The 20,863-nt window shown below is 34.9% G+C and overlaps 1 protein-coding gene and 1 long non-coding RNA gene across 2 annotated transcripts; one reads left to right on the top strand and one right to left on the bottom strand.

Annotated features, from left to right (window-relative positions):
- Positions 1 to 3,821: 3,821 nt before the first annotated feature.
- LOC145321799 (uncharacterized) lies at positions 3,822 to 5,115 on the bottom strand. Its single transcript, XR_013880416.1, has 3 exons — positions 4,907 to 5,115; positions 4,439 to 4,566; positions 3,822 to 4,045 (listed from the first exon to the last, which is right to left on the bottom strand). It is a non-coding gene; the product is annotated as an uncharacterized LOC145321799 (long non-coding RNA).
- A 672-nt stretch (positions 5,116 to 5,787) lies between these two features.
- LOC145321798 (mini-chromosome maintenance complex-binding protein) lies at positions 5,788 to 20,541 on the top strand. Its single transcript, XM_080163418.1, has 16 exons — positions 5,788 to 5,915; positions 6,337 to 6,417; positions 7,144 to 7,185; positions 7,486 to 7,593; positions 7,917 to 7,999; positions 8,225 to 8,294; positions 8,825 to 8,895; positions 9,120 to 9,415; positions 9,576 to 9,946; positions 10,295 to 10,459; positions 10,924 to 11,057; positions 12,102 to 12,216; positions 14,778 to 14,854; positions 15,204 to 15,361; positions 19,906 to 20,005; positions 20,362 to 20,541. Exons 2-16 carry the CDS (start codon positions 6,349 to 6,351, stop codon positions 20,411 to 20,413), a joined length of 1,911 nt encoding a protein of 636 aa, XP_080019544.1. The 5' UTR covers positions 5,788 to 5,915; positions 6,337 to 6,348; the 3' UTR covers positions 20,414 to 20,541.
- Positions 20,542 to 20,863: the final 322 nt, after the last annotated feature.

Below are 20,863 nucleotides of genomic sequence, written 5' to 3'. Positions count from 1 at the left end.
ATTTACAGAAAAAAAAACTTTTTAGCAAGTTTATACGTGAGCTGCGCGCTTCCGTTCATCATCAAGTCTTAGCTTTCACAAGATTCTCTTTGGGTGGTCTTTGGCGTTTTTTTTTATAATATTCGAACCAAGTCTGATCGGCCTTCAAAGTTATCAAAAAATATCTTGCTCCGTATATCAGACTTGATCCAAAAAAGTTTTGGTCGTCTTCTAAATCCTAAAAATGTGCCAAACCAAACAATCCAATTGTTGTGAAAAGTTCTCATTCGCGCCAAAATAAATTCAACGGTGCCAGATGTACACATTTTGTGCGTAATGTACGCATTTTTGACCTAATTTTTGACAAATGTACACATTGGGCAAAACCGATGAGGATGTACGCATTTTCAACATTTTTTTAAAATGTACACGTGTACACACAAAAATTGAAATTTTCCTTCCAAAAATGTACTTTTTACCTCCAAAAATTGGCTTCCTTCCTCGATTTTTTGGTTATAAACATTGAAGTTTAACTGAATATTTATATTTTTTTGTAGTAACTTGTAAAATTACAACTGAAAGTGTGAGGTTGACTCCCTCTTCTCCCTTAAGAGCTCCTAGATTAGATTAGATTTATTATTCTTGGGTGTACATACATAGATGCCACTAGTGTAATTCCTATTAGGATAGCATAGCAAATCCCCCTCGTACCCCATACCCTTCTCCCCATTCCCCCCTCCCTTTCCCCCTTCCCCCCCAAAATGTACACATTGGAGGTCCAATGTACACATTATTTGTACACTTTGATCTGAAAAATATCTGGCAACTATGAAAATAATAGATAGAAAAATATTGCAATTTTTAGCCCGTTTTCTTAAACAAGCAGCTAACTGATCTAAAATAAGTGTGGTTAGGTTACTGTTCTCAGTTCAGTTACCAATCATAAAGTACGCAAAAGTTTTACAATGGTTTCATAAATAAACTGATGTGGAAAATGCGTCATTTTTAACATAGGTTATAAGCTGTCGCAGTTAACCGATGAAAGGCAGGGTTGCCGTACTAAAATTCATTTAAATTAGCATAAAAGGCCTATTTGTGACAAATGTCGTCTTATAAAAAAACCTAATACATCTTGGTGTTTATTTTATTAATGGTATAAGTAATGAAAAGATGCAAAGAGCATAGAAAATGAAGAAAAAGTACAAAGAAGAAATTTTTAATTTAGGTTAAATACATATAATATTAGTATGATAAAACAATTTTTTAAAAATCCCTTGTTAATTAAGATCTTCAAAATAGGCAAATGCTGAATTTTTCTAAATTTATTTTTTGTGTGTGGGGGCAGGGGGCTGGGCGCGACCGCAGTCTTTTAATAAGTAATTTTTAATGTTTAGAATTAATTATATTTTTTGGATAGCTTTATTATGGTATGGTTTGTAATGTGAGAAAAAAAAATTTCTTCCTTAAAAAATTTTTTTTTTTAAATCTACAAAATCATCGTAGCTGTTTGCTAATTTACAAAATTAAAGCCACCCCATTTCGTATTTGTTTTTAGCTCAGTTCTGTAAACCAATTTGTCACACCTTCGACAGCTTAATCACAGGTGGCGTAGGTGTGACGATCACACGTGTCGTTCTTTAGTCAACTCACACCATACGCAATCACACCTTCAAGTCACACCTATGACGTCAATCACCCCTATTTTGGATTCACACGTTTTCGTGTGAGAAGATTTTCATCACACTATGCTGTCGCAGCTGAAAACAGCTTAATCACAGGTCCAGCATGGAAATTTTCAATAAAAACGAGGCATTGCGCACAAGTAGGGCTTTCCTCTCATATTTAGCAGACAATTACAAAAAAATAAACAGAAGAAACGTAAATAAACAAACAGACGAAGCGAACATACACATAAAGGACGAATATTTGATTTATGATTTTTTTCTGTGTTTATTTAAATGTTTAACCAAATTATGATTTTATAAACAATTTCAGATAATTTGCAGTATGAAGGTGAATAATTAATATAATGAAGAAGACAACATTGTGGATTATAAATGGAGATTTACAAACTCTAATTATCAAGTGAAAAAAAGCTAAAATCGAGATTAGATACATCCTAAAAATATATAGTGCATAATGCTTTACAAATTATAATTCCAAATGATGGTGAAAGCTATTACAGTAAAACCTGCCAAAACATTTTTATTGCAGCCCATAAAAGTTTTATCAAAGAAAAAATCGGTTTCGGATATATTAAAGAACAATATTATATATGAAGTCACATTTCGTTCCTTTAAGTATTTATAATATCTTATGTATGTATTATAAATAAAAAATATAAAAAATACTCTGCCATATAATCTGCATTTGTTTTATTTCTATATATTATATTTGTATCAAACTGCATCATAACTACAGACGGCATAGCAAGACGTGCAATGCAGGGATCTTAAGGGATAAGACAATGGTTAATCAATTCATGTATATCCCCTATGATAATACTTAAAATTACCCCTTCTGTATATTAAAATTAGTGGTCGAAACGTTTGAACACTCGATTTGATAAAAAAAAACTATCAAAAATTTAGCAAGAGTCCCATATGTGTAAAGCCAACGAATAAGAAAACATTATTATAAAACTTTGGGGACTGGTGTAATAAACAGACCATTGTCCCCATCTCTCTCTGCATACAATGTTATTACAATTGAAGGGAAAAAAGGCAAATCTTACACTTTATTTGCATGGATTTAGGCCATACCATATAAATGCTTTGTGTGCAGCCGCTCAGGGATCTAAACGGATAAGAAAATGGTAATTAAATTGATGTAAATCCCCATTCATGATACACAAAATTATCCCTTTTGTAGATTAAAATTATTGGGTGAAACGTTTAGACACACATCTTCATAATTCAACCAATTAAAATCAATTAAAGTCCCCAAAGTTGTTAAGCCAACGAATAAGAAAACGTTATAAATACTTTGTGTGCGGACGCTCAGGGATCTAAAGAGATAAGGCAATGGCCAATAAATTGATGTAAATCCCGATTGATAATGCACAAAATTACCCATTCTGTAGATCTAAATTAGTGGTTGAAACGTTTGGACACACAACTTCATAATACAACCAATTAAAGTCCCCAAAGTTGTTGAGCCAACGAATAAGAAAACGTTATAAATGTTTTGTGTGCGGCTGCTCAGGGATCTAAAGGGATAAGGCAATGGCCACTAAATTGATGTAATTCCCCATTGATGATACACAAAATTACCACTTCTGTAGATTACAATTAGTGGTTGAAACGTTAGGACACACAACTTTATAATACAACCAATTAAAATAAAAAAGTCCCCAAATTTGTTAAGACAACGAATAAGAAAACGTTCTTGTAAGACCTTCGGGACTCGTGTGATTAACAGTCCAATGTCCCCTCACTCCCTGGCGGCCGCTAGTACTTTATATCTGGAGAAAAAAAACGTAATATGACAGGTGTCCAACCTAAACAGACGAAATTAAAAAAAAAATTGGTCCTGTAGCTTTTTTATTCTACTTATCATTTACAGGCAACTAACCAATTGATTGCAGCAGTAGATAAACCTATTGATATCTTATAACGCGGTTTAGGTAAAGAACCAAATCCGTCAACACGATTTTCCATATTAGTACCTTGAATTCTTTAAATTTTATAATATTATGTTGGGCAGTCTGTACGGTTATCTTTATAATCCTCAATTTAGGCATGTACTTTCAAACACTATAGGTAATTGGTACAGAAACTATAAGCTTTTAAAAACACGATTGATGTTGAAATATTATTAAGATTTACCAATAATAAAAGTAATGAAAAATTCAGAATTAATTTTATTAATTTAAGCACAACAATTAAAACATTTATGAAAATAATATAGAATGTAAGTGAACAAATATGGTATAATTTTTGTTTTTAAGTGTAGCCACTACTTTTAAGGTTGTCAAGGTGGCTTATTAACAGAATAATTCTTGGAAATCTCGTTAACTGGGGATGGGAATTAACAATCCTGTCCTCCTCCTCTGACATCCAAACTCCTTAATAAAAAGATTAACTTTAAAATTAAAATATTGTCAAGTAGATCAGGTGTTTACATAGGTACTTAAAATACATAATACCTATTGAAAAAAAGAGAGTGTAACAATTTAAAAAACATTATTATCATATTATATTAGGAAATTTATTTATTAAGATTGCAATATCCAAGGAAGGTTTTGGGCCAGTTATAATAAATTATTTTTTATAATGGCATAAGTACATCATAATTCTCCTAATTTACAATGAATGGCGAAAGCCCTACATTCTGAGGGCAGAATAACTGGAAGGTTAAATTAAGAACTCAATTATTTTACTTAATATCTGAGTAAAAAAATGACATCTAAAAATGAAAGTAAAATGGGTTTAGATTTTAGAAAAATGTGATAAAATACCTGTATAAATATGATGCAATTTGTATGATTTGATGTTTGCTTCCCATTCATGTAAACATTAGCTTTCATAGTTCTGTCCCCAAATTCCACCACAGGCACAATCTGTCAACAAATGAATTTCATTCCATCTGAAAAAAATATTGTTGTAAACCTACAAATAATTTAATTTCACGAATAATATTGAAAACGAACCTATAAATCAAAACTATAGGTATTTATTAAATTTGATTTATCAATCAAAAGACCCGTTCTACAATTTTAATACTTAAAATAATGACGAGCTAAATTTACGTCACTACGTGTTGTTTTCGTGCTGGTCTGCTAACGATTGACATAAAAAATTTTGTTCTTGGAAGACGACATTCATAAATAAAAAAAATAAACGCGGAATTATAAACAGAATTAGGGCTTGTTGTAAGTTGGACTTCTAAAGTTGGGCAGAAGTTGATAAAAAAGTGTTGTTGTTACCGGTGTACACATTGTTGTTGACAGCTAAAATCTTGTCACCCGTATGTTGTTGTTTCACACCTAGCAGTCACACCACACGTATGTTTATAGAACGGCTACGTGTGAGCAATTTCCATCACACCTACGAAATCGAAATCAGGGGTGAGATAGGGGTGACTAAATTCATGCGTGATCACAGCTTACTCACACGGTGTTTCTCGAACCGACCTTTTATTTTTTTCTTCTGAAGTACAAATGCCCCGTACGAATTTCGACAGCTGGCTTTGGTTAAGCTGTTTTTATCACCTTCGGTTAAGTCTTAACTGATGTGAACATAGGTTTAGCTTTAACTTATGTTATGACGTCACACATCGGTTATCATGATCAGTTAAATTTACTTCAGTTTGGTCTATGAAACACTTAACAGCACCCTTAACTTATGTCTAAGCTGCTAACCGATGTCAATTTATTTTATGAAAACGGGGTTTTATCTTGGCAAATATAGCATGAATTATAGCAATGACAGTGATTAAGCAACCCTGTAAAAAATTATATTATTACAATCAGTTTCCTATATCAAAAAAGTACATTAATTTTCATTCTTGTATTAGCTTATTATTAAGTTTGCCGGTATAATATATCAATGATTAAAACTTAAAAGTTGATTTGATTTTCAATAATTTAGTTAAAAAAATATTTATGATTATTTGGCAATATTACCTACAAAAACATAACATAGTCAATATGCAAACAATTCATAATTTTGCAAGATAGACAATTAAGACGAATATTATAATGACCTGGAAAGTTACATTGAAAATTTTGCAAGCCAACGAATAAGATAAGTTTACGAGTTTTGTTTGTTTGATAATCATGTCATTGCTTGCACGACCTTCCTTTCTGAACAATTTAGACCTTGAAAACACATCCTTGTTTCAGATTAGGAGACAGAATTCTGTCTCCTTTGTCTGCCAGCTTCAAGATTGAGGTCACGTATACTAGCCTTGTTTCACATCATATTCCTCTAAAGGTTGAAATAGTTTAGATTTTCCTTGTTATGCAAGTAACAAGATGTCTGTCTGTAGATTAGATTTATGTATACCAGCATAATTTCAAATCATTTTCCTCTGAAGATTATCATGGTTTAGAATTATACTATGCTTAATATGTTAGTAATAGGATGTATGTCTGCCTGTCCTTTTACGAACACCATTTTAGCCAGCATAATGCTAGAAACCTGTGGTTTTGTGTTGATATTGTTTACATGCTTATGTATAAGGGGATTGTGTTTTTATTAGAAATTAAGCTTATTCTCTAGTCTGCAATCAGATTGATCATAAAATTGCACACCTCCATTCTTATTTGCAGCTTCAAATATCCAAAATCAACCATTACTGAATAACTCTTTGCTATCAAATAAGCAATCGTAATAAGAAAAGCTTTGATTGTAGGCGGAGTTGAAAATGCCAGTTGCAGATGATTGGAAAACTTGCCCCCACAACCTGGTTTCAAAAATTTATAAAGCTAAACACGTAAGTTTTTTCTTTGGTAGTAGATTCAGGGGTATATATTCTGCAAAATTGACCCTTCTAAGAGGGGAAGGGGATAAAAAAATGAAAAATATGTTGGGGGGGGGGGGGGTGGGAGGGGTTGAATGAAAACATTTTTTAAATTTTTCTCCCCTCCTTGGTGAAAAAACTAAAATAATGTATGGGAGGGGGGATACTATAAATAGAATAAAGAATTCCGAATTTTCCCCCTTCCTTGATGAAAAAAAAACAGGAGGGGAAAAAAATAAGAAAAATTTGCAGCAGGGGTAAAAATGAATCGTGTGCAGAATATACATCCTTGAGTAGATTATTAAGCATTGACAGAACTCTATAAATCACTTTGTTTATATTTGGTTGTCATAACAGATAACTATACTATTATACGTGTTAGAAACAAAATTTCAAAATCCCCGTGTAAAAAGTTTCTCACTATTTTGATATTCGTTTTGTAATGTCTAGTAGTCTACTGTTCGAAAGTTTGAATTTGACTGACTAATTTGACCGCCCAATTAGCAGATATTTGGGGAAGGGATGTGAGAGTCAAATAACTAGAAGGGTCTGACTGTGAGTGGAGGGTTAATACATCTCAATCAATATTTTGTATTCATTTAAACCATGACCATTTATTTTATTTGTCATTCTTTTACATGATTTTTTTACTTTACTCTTTATTCTACATTGATATAAGTTTTTTTTATCTTTTTTTAGGAATACGCTAACTGGGAAGTTACTGTTTCCTCTGCATTTAAGGTGACTAAAATATTTGAAACAAAATTTAAATATTTATTTTAAAAAACAACATAATACCTAGTTCTTTCGGTTTATTTTTTTAAACCTCCTTTTTTTGTGAATTTGTATTCAGTAGGATGACAACATTCAAGAAAGACGTATTTCAACAAATATATAACCTAGGAAATAAACAGTTTTGAGTTTTTAAAAATTCAAAATTAACCGTTTTCCTTGAATAGTAGTCAAGAGAGATGCTAAGCTTATAGTATCTAAAATGTAAAAATATTCGCTGTAATGTATTAACGTAATTTCATATATAAGGATTTGCTAACCTGTGAAACAACCTGGAATTCCTTGCCATCCCTGAACCATCTACCCAATCATGAGGTTGCCGACGGTCAGCTTGTCAGGTTCAGAGGTATGGTACAGGTAAGGTACTTTTGATTAAAACAGTTGATTCATGGTCTAAATTATATTCATCTAAATCCGGCATAATATACATATCTGTATAATCAGGTATCTTAATTAAGAATGGACGATAAATTGATATACATCCCAAAAGAGGACAAATTAAATTACCCCCTTTGTTGAATAAAGTTGTTAGTTGGTTTGAAAGGGAGTAAGAGCAGTAAAATAGCCTAAAACTTTCAAAGTGGCAAACTAGTTCTTAACCGCGATTTAAAACAAACAAAATATTCTACTTCATGTAATGGATATCGTAAAAAATTTCGATTAACTATTATTATTTGTAGGATATGTTTGATCCAGAAATCTACCTTTCTGAGTATGAAATCAGAAATCTTGCCAGCGGAACATCGTCCATACAATGTGGAAGGTTGGTAATTTGGAAGTTTTTATGTCTTGAAGAAAATGCATGTAGTTTCATCTTCTACTAATTTCAATTTAATTAGCCAATTTTCTAGGAAGGTGGGCGGGGGGGGGGGGGGGGCTTAAAGATATTAAATAATTTACAGTCGGGCGTTAAAGTATTTGGATGTCTTTCTTTACGAAATTTTGCTTATCATGACCATTTTGATTTTAACTGCGATTCATATTTAAGATACCGCGATGTTCTTCAAAATGGAATGAGGGAAGAAATAATTCAAGAATCTGATTTCAATGTTATGAAGGTAAAACCATCATTAACTAAGCAATTTTGTCAAAAGATCTTGAAAATACTCACAATTGTGTCAAATAAATGTAAAATAAGAAAGGCATGGAAAGGGTGGACTTGCATTAGGGTTTTTAAAATATAAATCAGGGGTGTATATTCTACATGGGATCCCCTGCTCAGGGGGTGGGGGGGGGGGGGGGGGGATAAAAAATAAGTGGTTGGAGGGGTAAAAATGTAAAAATTAAGAAAACTGAAACCTTTTTTTCCATTTCCCCCCCCCCCCACTCCTTGGTGAAAAAAAAGCTAAAAAAATGTTTGGTTGGAGGGATAAAATAAATAAAATATAGAGTTCTTTAAATGTTTTTCCATTTTCCCCCCCTACTTGGTGAGAAAAAAAACTAGGGGGGGGAAAAAATATAAAAAATGTAGCCGGGGGAAAAAAAAAATCTTGTGCAGAATATACACCCCTGATGTAAATACAATAGGTAGTAATTTTACTGTCCTATGTTGTTTGCAGTAAGTTATGATTAATTTTTTTTATGTCAGGATCGAGGTATTGTTTACTGTGTCAGCATTCCTGGTGAAAGTCCTTGGGTTACCGATGTTCACTCTACAAGGTGAGTTTTCTAGGCTTAATTCTTGTAATTTATGCTAAAAACTATATTTCTAAAATTACAACCTTTAGGTACTACCTCAAATTAGACATTTATAGTAGAAACTTAAAACCGCCTGTTTAAAGTTGATAATTTTGAAGAATATGTTCAATGCTACCTAACCTAAGTGTAGGTACTATCTTGAAACAAATGAAAAATTATAATTCGTATAACATTAACCTATGAAGGTATAACGAGAAGGCTGGACCATCCGGCACTGCACAAAATCCCCTAAAACGTGGCCTTGAACCTGGCACCGCAACAGCAACAGAAGAAAGCATGGACATGGATACAGAAAGCGGCGCCGCTGCCACGGATGTTGCACAAGCTGGTGGCAATGATATGGAGGATGACAACGGAGTGGTTGGTAAGCGGAGCAAGGGAGAGGATGGCAGTGTGGTTATTAAGAATGGAAATAATCCTGCGGCCCACGAAAATATGAAACACAGACATGATCTCAATCTTCCAATTCCTAACGCTAGAGGTAAGATTATGATTTCAAGTAGCGCAGCTACTAAACAATTAGGGTTAGGTACGTCCGTACAACGTTTATTTAGATATCATGAATTAATAAGATACCTAATTAAATTTTTATTTTCAGCGATTTTTCGACATTTATCAGATTTTATTCGTGTATATTTCAGGCAAAGCAGTGATAGTTAAGCTGTATGACATCAAAGATGACGCTCTCAAGCTAAACGACATGGTCGACCTAGTCGGCATTGTGTCCCTGGACCCTGCTCTTGCCGCCCAGCAGATTGACTCGCTGGAGGATCAATCAGGCACTCTTCCTCCCCCGTCCCTGGTCCCCAGGATCCATGCGGTTCATCTGAAAAAGGTTGAGCATAATAATCCACTGGTTGGACCTGGCAGACACCTGACCAGAGATGAAATGGCCAGGACAAGGGAGCAGATTATATATATCTTGACACAGGCTCTGCTTGGGGATGCTCTGGCCGCTGAATATCTTCTTTATCATCTTATCTCGAAGGTTTATGGTCGTCGTGACATCCAGGTAAAATTCCATTCCTTTGAAAATAATATGCTCAAAATAAAATTGATACTTACAAACAGGGTTTTCTCAGGGGGTGTAGAAAGCAACTTCTACACGTTTATACTTGTAAATAGTTTCAAACAAAGTGATTATGCTCATATATTAAATAGCGATTCAATAACAATAAAAAGATCAAGAAATAACAGAAAGTTCTTTTCTTTTAATAACAGAACAAAGTTAAGGGATTTTTTCTCAGTGGTTCTATTTGTATGTAAGAGTTTTAACTCACATTCAAACAGTAACAGTATGTACATAGACACATATTATAGACTAGGTACGCTAAAAAAAACGTAATTTCTTTAAATTAAGGTGCTGGGTAAAATGTGCTTAAACCTGTTCAACGTGAACTCCACCAACAACTGGATGAAGCGCCTGTACACAGTGCTGGGATTGCTGGTACCTGGATCTCATTACCTGGCCCTGTCCAGACAACAGCTGGATAGTACAAACTTCGTACCTGTCAAAGATTTCGAGGTAGGGCTTTTAAGACTTTATTCTTAGACCTCTCTCATGTCAACCTTAATTAAGGCTATTGTGCTTAAAATATTTTAAGCTAATGAAAAATAAAAAAAAAGATGTTATTTACTTTAACTAACTGGCATCAAAAGGCTTATCTTTTAGTGAAGTTTCATAAAAAAAAAACAAATTGTTAGACTAAAAGGAACATAACGTGCAGTAGAGATCTTAACAGTTCAGACAATACTTTCAAAAAAAAATTATCTCTAGTATTCGAAATTAGTTGTTGTAACATATAGACAAAAAAAGTTGTTGACCATTCAATCAAAATTCAATATAAAGATCCCAAATTTGTTAAGGCAACTAACAAGAAGAACATTATTATAAAACTTGGAGGAGTAGTGTAATAAACAGTCCAATGTTCTCCTCCCTCTCTGATATGTAAAGCTTAAATAAAATATACATAATATTTAACTTTTCAGGCGAACAGGTTGGTTGCTGGTGTACTACAGCTGCCTGCCAGCACAAACCTGGTTGTGGACGAGACAGTCATGTCTGATGGACAACTGTCTGCCAGAGGAGTTCAGAATCTTACTGCTGTTGGTAATCTTATCAGGTACAAATTGAAATATTAAAAAAATATTTATAAAAAAAAACATGAATACCTACCTATATCTTTAATGAATAAAGATAAAAAGTTTTTTAGATTTACACCTTTAAACATATATTTGATTATTTAAATTAATAATGATTATAGTAGCTACTGTAACTTGTAAATGTGACGGACGCGTCATGACGGGCCGACGGCCCAATAAATGTATAAGTACTAGGTATAGATGTATTATCCAGACAACTACATGGCCCAAGAGGTTGAGATCCTTTTTGCCTGCTAGGAAATTGCTTTCTGTTCTTTTGCATGGACTCTGATGTGTGTATAATATATTTATGACGCTACTAGCAGATTAGTCCCCTCTTTATCTTTTACTTTAATGACGGCTTAACAACACTAAAATAAAAGGGGGGGGGGGTAATGCAACCATCTCGTAATCAGTGATTAAATGACACTTAGAATTCGAATTTTCCCTAAATCGAACAAAAAGTTGGAAAAGTAACGGCTAACGGCTCAGCCGTTTTGCCATTTTTTGGATATCTATATTGCAAATTAGTACCGAAACCTACCTCCACATAATACTCTTTTCCATTCCAAAAGGCTATCAAACGGTTTTAGACGGTAGCTGTTGGTACTAGAAGTTTTTAAAATGGTTATTGGTGTCATTCAACATGAATTAAACCAAAAATAGTTTTAAAAAGATGATTACCACGTAATTGTAATGAATTTACCCTGAAAATAGGCAAAAAACGGCTAAACGGCTGAGCCGCCAGCCGTTACTTTTCCAACTTTTTGTTCGATTTAGGGAAAATAGACCTACCAAGGATTACTCATGCTAAAGTTCAGATCGAAATTCGAATTCTAAGTGTCATTTAATCACTGATTACGAGATGGTTGCATTAAACCCCCTCCCCCCCCCCCCCCCCCTTTAGAATATTTACTGTTCACAAATAGTCTCTACATACAAACTTTTGAGCTGCTATTGAGGCTTTTACGGGCGCAGCCGCTTGTTTTTTTTTGTCAGAAAATCTTAATAAAATTTCTTTTCAGATGGCAGAAGCTTGACTATGATTTTAAATACCACAGCTTGGAGTATGAAACGGATGTACCTGTTCTTGTCCTATCTGAAGGAAGATCACTTCTTCCATCAGACTTTCAGCTCAAGGTAGATATTCATCTTGTAGACAAAATGTACTGTTTTTTGTTGCAAAGAATTCTGAGTTTTTTTTTTGTTAAGAAAGACATGAACTTGATATTAAGGTTTTAATCATCCTACTTTGTTTACTGTTTAGAGAAAATAATTCAGTTTTTCTGTTATGAAAGACAATAACTTGATGTTAAGATTTTAATCATCCTATATTTATGTTTGGAGCAAAGGCAAAGCACGATTTTTTTCCTATTAATCTTTGGAATAGGCACGCATTTAACATAATATTAATTTAAGGGTTGGCAATCCGAATCCGGAATCCGCCCAATTTTTAGTCAATTTTGGAATTTGAATCCGGAATCCGTTCTTTAATAGCGGATTTGGATTCTTAATATGTAGGCTAAAATTAGCGTCTTGAGTTTTTTCTTTCAATTCCGCTTTTTGAAAGCAAAGATTATCATCATTAAATATAAAATCTTTTAAAATCTGGCTCGATTTTTGGAATTGAATTATAGAGAACACCAAGAACATTAATTTTAAGGACATATGTAGCACTTATTTTTTTTAAAAAGCCTTTTTAAATATTGCTAGAATCCGGAATCCGCTAAAAATAAGAATCTGGAATCCATTTTTTTGGGCTGGATTCTTGTAAGAATCCGGTCCAAAAATTTGACGGATTGCCATCCCTAAGGGGGGGGGGGGGGTTAATGCAACCATCTCGTAATCAGTGATTAAATGGTACTTAGAATTCGAATTTCGATCTGAAATTTTGCATGAGTAATCCTTGGTAGGTCTATTTTCCCTAAATCGAACAAAAAGTTGGAAAAGTAGCAGCTGGCGGCTGGCAGCTCAGCCGTTTAGCCGTTTTTTGACTATTTTCAGGGCAAATTCATCATTAATTACGTAGGAATCAACTTTTAAAAACTTATTTTTGGTTTTATTCATGGTAAATGATAGCAATAACCATTTTTTAAATTTCTAGTACCAGCTGCTAAAAATACTTTCAAAAATAGTGGCCGCCCATCCATATGGCAGCTGGGTAACAGCTGCAGCTCAGCTGGGAGCGGCCAAGATTATAATGAGTATATAGGGCTTGTGACGTGTCTAGGGGTAGGTTTTTATGGGTGCTGAGCTCAAAAATACTACCAAAAATAATGGCAGCCCATCCATATGGCAGCTGGGTAACAGCTGCAGCTCAGCTGGGAGCGGACAAGAGTAGAATGAGTACATAGGGCTTGTGAAGTGTCTAGGGGTATGTTTTTATGGGTGCTGAGCTCAAAAATACTACCAAAAATAGTGGCGGCTCATCCATATGGCAGCTGGGTAACAGCTGCAGCTCAGCTGGGAGTGGCAAAGAGTAGAATGAGTACATAGGGCTTGTGACATGTCTAGGGTTAGGTTATTATGGGTACTGAGCTCAAAAATGCTACCTAAAATAGTGGCAGCCCATCCATATGGCAGCTGGGTAACAGCTGCAGCTCAGCTGTGAGACCAAGAGTAGAATGAGTACATAGGGCGTGTGACGTGTCTAGAGGTAGGTTTTTATGGGTGCTGACCACAAAAATACTAATTTTGGTAGCATTTTTGAGCTCAGCACCCATAAAAACCTACCCCTAGACACTTCACAAGCCCTATGTACTCATTCTATTCTTGGCCGCTTTCAGCTGAGCTGCAGCTGTTACCCAGCCGCCAAATGGATGGGCCGCCACTATTTTTGGTAGTATTTTTGAGCTTAGAACACATAAAAACCTACCCCTAGACACGTCACAAGCCCAATCTACTCATTCTACTCTTAGCCGCTCCCAGCTGAGCTGCAGCTGTTACCCAGCTGCCATATGGATGGGCCGCCACTATTTTTGGTAATAATTTTGAGCTCAGCACCCATAAAAACCTAACCCTAGACACGTAACAAGCCCTACCTACTCATTCTACTCTTGGCCGCTCCCAGCTGAGCGGCAGCTGTTACCCAGCTGCCATATGGATGGGCGGCCACTTTTTTTGGTAGTATTTTTGAGCTCAGCAGCCATAAAAACCTACCCTTAGATACGTCACAAGCCATATCTACCCTTCATACTCTTGGCAGCTCCCAGCCGTTTTCAGCCGATTCTAGCCGTTTAGCAGCTGGTACTAGAAATTTAAAAAATGGTTATAGCTATCATTTACCATGAATTGAACCCAAAATATGTTTTTAAAAGTTGATTCCTACGTAATTAATGATGAATTTGCCCTGAAAATAGGCAAAAAACGGCTAAACGGCTGAGCTGCCAGCCGCCAGCCGTTACTTTTCTAACTTTTTGTTTAATTTAGGGAAAATAGACCTACCAAGGATTACTCATGAAAAATTTCAGATCGAAATTCGAATTCTAAGTGCCATTTAATCACTGATTACGAGATGGTTGCATTAAACCCCCCCCCCCCCCTTAATTTAACATAATATAAGAATAAAGGGAAGGTAGGTATTTACCTATGTTATGACTTACCCCTACGGGGGGCCATAAAAACCATAAAGTGGTTATTTAACAAAAAATCTTTTAATTGATAACTCATCTTGAAAGTTATTCAAATTTCTTTATTTATAGGTTATCCCCGAAGAATCCTTATTGGAGACAAACTACCGTAACATTAACTCTATTCTTAACAAAGATCTACTTAACAGGTAGGGAATAGTTAATTATCGGATCGCAGATATATGACATTTCAGTATGGCTTATAACCGGTTCTAATCCATCCGATATTAATATGTTTCGAAGCCACACTGGTAAAAAAGTTGTTTATATTTTATATTTCCAATTGATTTTAAAGTGTTAATAGTTATTTCTCGTATCGTATTATAAACGGCTTTCCGTAGAAAACTGGATATAATACGATGTTAGACATAGTTTTTTCGTATGGATGAGAACCGGTTCCTATCCACCGGATTCGAATGAATACGAGAAAAATAATTATGATAAACTTCAACATATGATTTTTTCAAGCTTTAATATCTAATTTTCCTGTATTTTTAGAATTCGTGTGTACCTGACCCAGTGTCGTGAGTCAGACTACAGCCTACCCGAGGCTGTACAGACGGCTGTTACGGACGATTTTGTCCAGCTGAGGCAGAATGATCCAAATCAATTTACACCTGAAGATTTACATTCACATCTTGTGCTTGCAAGATTAGGTAAGAAAGTATTTTTAAATAGGGTCACAATATTTATTAAAGTTGAGCTTATAAATTGTTATGATAAAATTAATAGAATCTAGTTACAGGTTTTTTTTTAAGGGATAAGCCATTTGACGATAAATTGAAACTTGCATCCCAATTGAATATTGATGAACAAAATTAAATTGGAGAACAAGGATGACAACATCCATAAAAGCGAAGCACTGAAACGGTAGGTCAAACGGACATTAACATTTATATAGTGTCAGAACTGATCAGAATATAAATGTATAAGAGTCGAAGCAAAATTGTAAGTAAATTTGTTGAAAAAACTGCTTGATACAGGATAATGTTTATGGACATACTTACATTTTTAAGACTTGATTATAGAGTTGCTTCGCTTGTAATATTATACTTTGTTGTCCCAGTAATTAATATACCAAAAATCAGAGCAGATGTACCTAACTACTAAAGAAATCACCATACAAAGTTTGAAATCGATAGGACAATTCTAACATGCCTAAATTAACGAAAAAAGCTATCCGTTACGGACGGACGTTCCGACCCTAATTATAGAAAAGCTTCGCTTTTAACAATACTTGTTTGGATCGAACCAATCAAAGGGGGGGTTTTTAATGCAACCATCTCGTAATCAATGATTAAATGGCACTTAGAATTCGAATTTCGATCAGAAATTTTGCATGAATAATCCTTGGTAGGTCTATTTTCCCTAAATCGAACAAAAAGTTGGAAAAGTAACGGCTAACGGCTCAGCTGTTTTGCCATTTTATTAGCAAAAAAGTCACGAAACCTATCTTCACATAATACTTTTTCTCACTTAAAAACCTTATCAAACGGTTCTAGACGGTAGCAGTTGGTCATCAGGTCATCAGACGCATCTCTCTTTTTGACTGTGAAGGCCAGAGAATACGGACACCTTGTTCCTCCATGAATTCCTGCTGTCTTTGGCAAGTTTCTCAGCTTCTCCCCATGTTAATTCCAAATTAAAGAGGTCCTTTTCAGTGCTCTGCCTCCAGGTCATTTTTGGTTGTCCCCGATTACGTTTACCAGTGGTAGGGTTCCATTTTAAGCACTTCTTTGGAAACCTATTTTGTTCCATTCTGAGCACATGTCCTAGCCACCTTAGTCTTTTATATTTCACTTCTGCTTCAATACTATTGCACTTGGTCTTAGCATACAGCTCAAGGTTTGATATTTTGTTTGGCCAGAATATTTTGCAAATTCTTCTTAGGCAGCTATTGTGAAATGCATTAAGTTGATTTGTTTCAGTTTTCACAGTTCTCCAGCATTCCGCTCCATAGAGAAGAACTGATTTCACATTACTGTTGTAAAGTCTGATTTTTGTTTTCAGAGCAAGTTTCTTTGAATTCCAAACGTTGTGTAGACTGTTGAAAGCAACCCTAGCCTTATCAATCCTGGTTTTAATATCAGCTTTTGAGCCATTTTCACTGCTGATAACACTCCCCAAATAGGTGAATTTGTTGCTTTGTTTCAATTGTTCACCATTTATTGTTATAGTTTGATCAGGGTTTGTAGGTATATTCATAATTTCAGTCTTCTTGACATTAACAAAGAGCCCGACTTGTCCTGCATATTTGACTAGTCTATCTGTCTTAGCTTGTAGATGTTTAATTGTTTCTGAAATCATTGCCAGGTCATCAGCAAAGTCCAGATCTTCTAGGTGTCCTAGTATGCCCAGCTGGAGACCACGTTTTTTGTCCTCTGTGGTTTTCTTCATCACCCAGTCAATGACCAATATAAATAGAATAGGTGATAAAATGCATCCCTGTCTAACTCCAGTGCTTATTTTAAAGAAATCAGATGTCTTATTGTTTCCAACTGAAACACAGGCTTGGAAGTTGTCATAAAATTTAGTTATCATAATTATCATCTTTTCTGGTATACCATAACTTCTTAGTATTTTCCAGAGTGTTTGTCTGTGTATGGAGTCAAAGGCCTTAAAGAAATCAACAAAATTTACGTGAAGTGGCTTGTTAAATTCAACACATTGTTCAATAACTGTCCTAAGGGTGAAAATTTGGTCAACACAGCCCCTTCCAGCACGGAATCCAGCTTGTTCTTCTCTCAGTTTATTGTCAATTTTCTCATCAATTCTGTTTAAAATAACTTTACATAGGACCTTGCTTGGGATAGAAAGCAGCATAATTCCTCTCCAATTATCACAATTGTTCAAATCTCCCTTCTTAGGTAGTTTTATGATTATACCTTTAGACCAGTCCGTTGGTATCTTTTCTTGCCTCCAAATTTTATCAAAATGATAAGTTAGAGTCCTAGCAGAAAGATCTATGTCTGCCTTAAGCATTTCGGCAGTTATCAAGTCAGGTCCTGGTGCTTTGTCATTCTTTAGGCTATGTATAGCAGCTTTAACTTCTTGAATAGTTGGTGGTCTTATATCTATGTCTATTTCATGTCCTGGTTCTGGTTCAGCAGTAATTTCTGGTTCAGGTCTGTTCAACACTTCTTCAAAATGTGATTTCCACCTTTCAGCAATTTCTTTTTCTGTAGTGAGTAATTTACCATCTTTAGCCTTGATAGTTTCACCACTCTTTTTGCTATATTTGCCACTTAATTGCTTGGTTATGTTGTATGCTGTTTTCATGTTACCAAAGTCAGCTGCTCTCTGGGCCTTTTCAGCCAGATTGTCAATGTAATCTCTCTTGTCTTTCCTTGTGCACTTCTTGACTTCTTTGTCTTTAGCAGTATATTCAGCTTTTAAATTGCTCATGTCAGCCAAATGTTGAGCATTATGGATTTTGTTTTTGAGCTTCTTTCTCTCTTCTATTTTGATCCATGTTTCTTCAGAGATCCAGTCCTTTTTCTCTGGTTTCTTGTGTCCTAGGATTTCCTTAGCAGTAGATTGAAAGTTTTCTTTAATTGAAGTCCATGTGATCTCAGTCTCGTCATTTAGGTCCTCTAAGACTTGAAATCTATTTCTGAGTTTTAAGACAAATTCATTCTTTATCACAGGGTCCTTTAATCTTGAAGAATCATATTGTCTACCAATCTCACTCTTTTTATCATGGCCAGTACGCTTCAGCTTTAATTTAATCTTACTGACAACTAGTTCATGGTCACTAAATATGTCGGCTCCTCTATAGCTCCTACAGTCTTGCATTGACTTGACCCATTTTCTATTGATCATAATGTGGTCAATCATGTTTCTTGTTTGTCCATCAGGTGTTGTCCAGGTATATTTGTGAATGTTTTTGTGTTGGAATAATGTACCTCCTACAACCATATCATTATTTAAACAGAATTCAAGTAAAAGTTCTCCATTTTCATTTCTTGTACCTATGCCAAAGTGTCCCATTGCATTCTCCACTCCAGTCCTGTCAGTTCCTACTTTAGCATTCATATCTCCAAGAACTAGGCACATGTCATGTTTGGGTACTGAGTTTCTGATTGATTGCAGTTGATCATAAAACTCTTGTTTTACTTCTTCATCTTTGTCATTTGTTGGGGCACAGCATTGGATAACGGTCAACTTGCAGTGCCTTGATTGGAATCTAGCCTTAATTATTCTGTCTGATATAGGTTTCCAGTCTATTAGTGAATTGACATGTCGTTTTTGAATAATTATAGCAACACCATACATATGTTGGCTTTCATGACCAGAATAAAGTATTAGGTGGCCATCTTTGGTTGTAGTTTGTCCTTGTCCTGTCCATCTACATTCTGCAATCCCAAGTATTCCAATATTGTAACTTGTCATTTCTTTAACTACTTGGGCTGTTTTAGTTGACTCATACATTGTTCTAACATTCCAGGTTCCTATCTTACAGCTTTGCTTAGAACTTATTGGTCCTGTCATCAAGTTGATAGCTTCCTTTCGGATTTCACCATCATCTTTCATATTCTCAGTAAACTGAGCATCAGTTCCAACGGTTCTTGTTTCATGCACACCTCTGGCTTTGTGAAAGCCATTAGTGTTTGAGGTTCTGTGGGTGTTTTCGCTAACTGTGGAGATTTTTACAGGTAGGATAGTTAGTCCTACGCAAACCTTCCATATCCCTGGAAGGATGGGTGACTGGTAAGGGGAGGGACGTCAATATCCCCCAGTACTTCAAGAAGTACCTCCTGCCCTTGGTAGCAGTTGGTACTAGAAATTTAAAAAGTGCCCGAAGTTGTTGATTAAACGATTAAAATTTGGGTACTGGTGCAATTTACACGTTCGTATCTCCCCCTCTCCCATGATATTTAGGATTTCAAACTTAACAGAAATTAATAGTTTGTAAGTAAATAAAAAATTAAGAAATGTCTTTCTCGTATTCATTCGAATCCGGTGGATAGGAACCGGTTCTCATCCATACGAAAAAACTATGTCTAGCATCGTATTATATCCATCCAGCTTTCTACGAATATAAAAATGTACAATCATAAGATTAAAACCAGTTTTTTTAGCCCGTGCCTTCAGCACCTCGGGGCTAAAAAAACTAGTTTTAATCTCATAATTGTAATTTCTATATCCGCGGAAAGCCGTTTATAATACGATGCGAGAAATAACTATTATTTTATTTTAGTTGCCCTGTCCCAAGGGAAAACGAGCCTGGAGGCCGAGGACTGGAATAAAGTTAAAGAATTGGAGGCCAACAGACGGGCTAATAGAACACCCCAGCCCAGGTACAAAATATTGCCCTGCGAAATCAAATATGTCATTAAAAAGCAGAAAAGTGTTAATGAGAATATATTAGTCACCCTGTACAAAAAAAATAACATAAAGGGGGGGGGGATGTTTAATTAAAAAGCTTGGACGTCTATGGTTGTCTTACAATTTTCAAAGCCAGCCTTGACGTAATAAAACTAAGTAATCAAACTGTAATGATCGGAGCATCTACTTTGTAATTTACTTGGTCCATCTGTCTGTCCAATATGCTCTCGGAAATACCTATTTCAAAAGCAACACTGTTATTATCTCCGCTGTTCAATGTTCATGAAAAATTAAACTGAATATTAGTTTTTAAATTTCTTTATTTCAGAGCCCATGCGAGTCTTCCAAATGGTATGCAAATCCACATTCCAGCAAACTAAAACTACACCGTGCCATGTTAAAGAAGAAAAAAAGAGAAAATGAAAATTATATTCGCTACAAATATTATACCTGTGTAAAAAATGCATTTTATGTTGAAAATTGAAAGATATAAAGGCAAAATCATTAATATTTATAGTTCCAAAATTTTTTTATTTCTATTAATCTCCTCAAATTGAAATTTTTTTGCTACATGTCATGTAATGGACTGAAGAATGGATATAGAATACGAGGATATTGTGACAGTGGAATTTTGTTGTCAATTTAGGTTGCTAGTCTTTAGATATTTGTCAGGGGGGGGGGGGGGGGAAATAAGAGGTTGGAGGGGAAAAAAATGTAAAAATTAAGAAAACTGAAAACATTTTTTCCATTTACTCCTTGGTGAAAAAACTTTTAAAAATGTGTGGTAGGAGGAATAAAATAAATAAAAAAATAGAGTTCTTTAAATATTT

Source organism: Acartia tonsa, chromosome 6 (genome assembly GCF_053477335.1).
Source record: "Acartia tonsa isolate MP-2025a chromosome 6, ASM5347733v1, whole genome shotgun sequence".
Taxonomy (NCBI): Eukaryota; Metazoa; Arthropoda; class Copepoda; order Calanoida; family Acartiidae; genus Acartia; species Acartia tonsa.
This window is presented reverse-complemented; position numbering and strand designations above follow the sequence as displayed.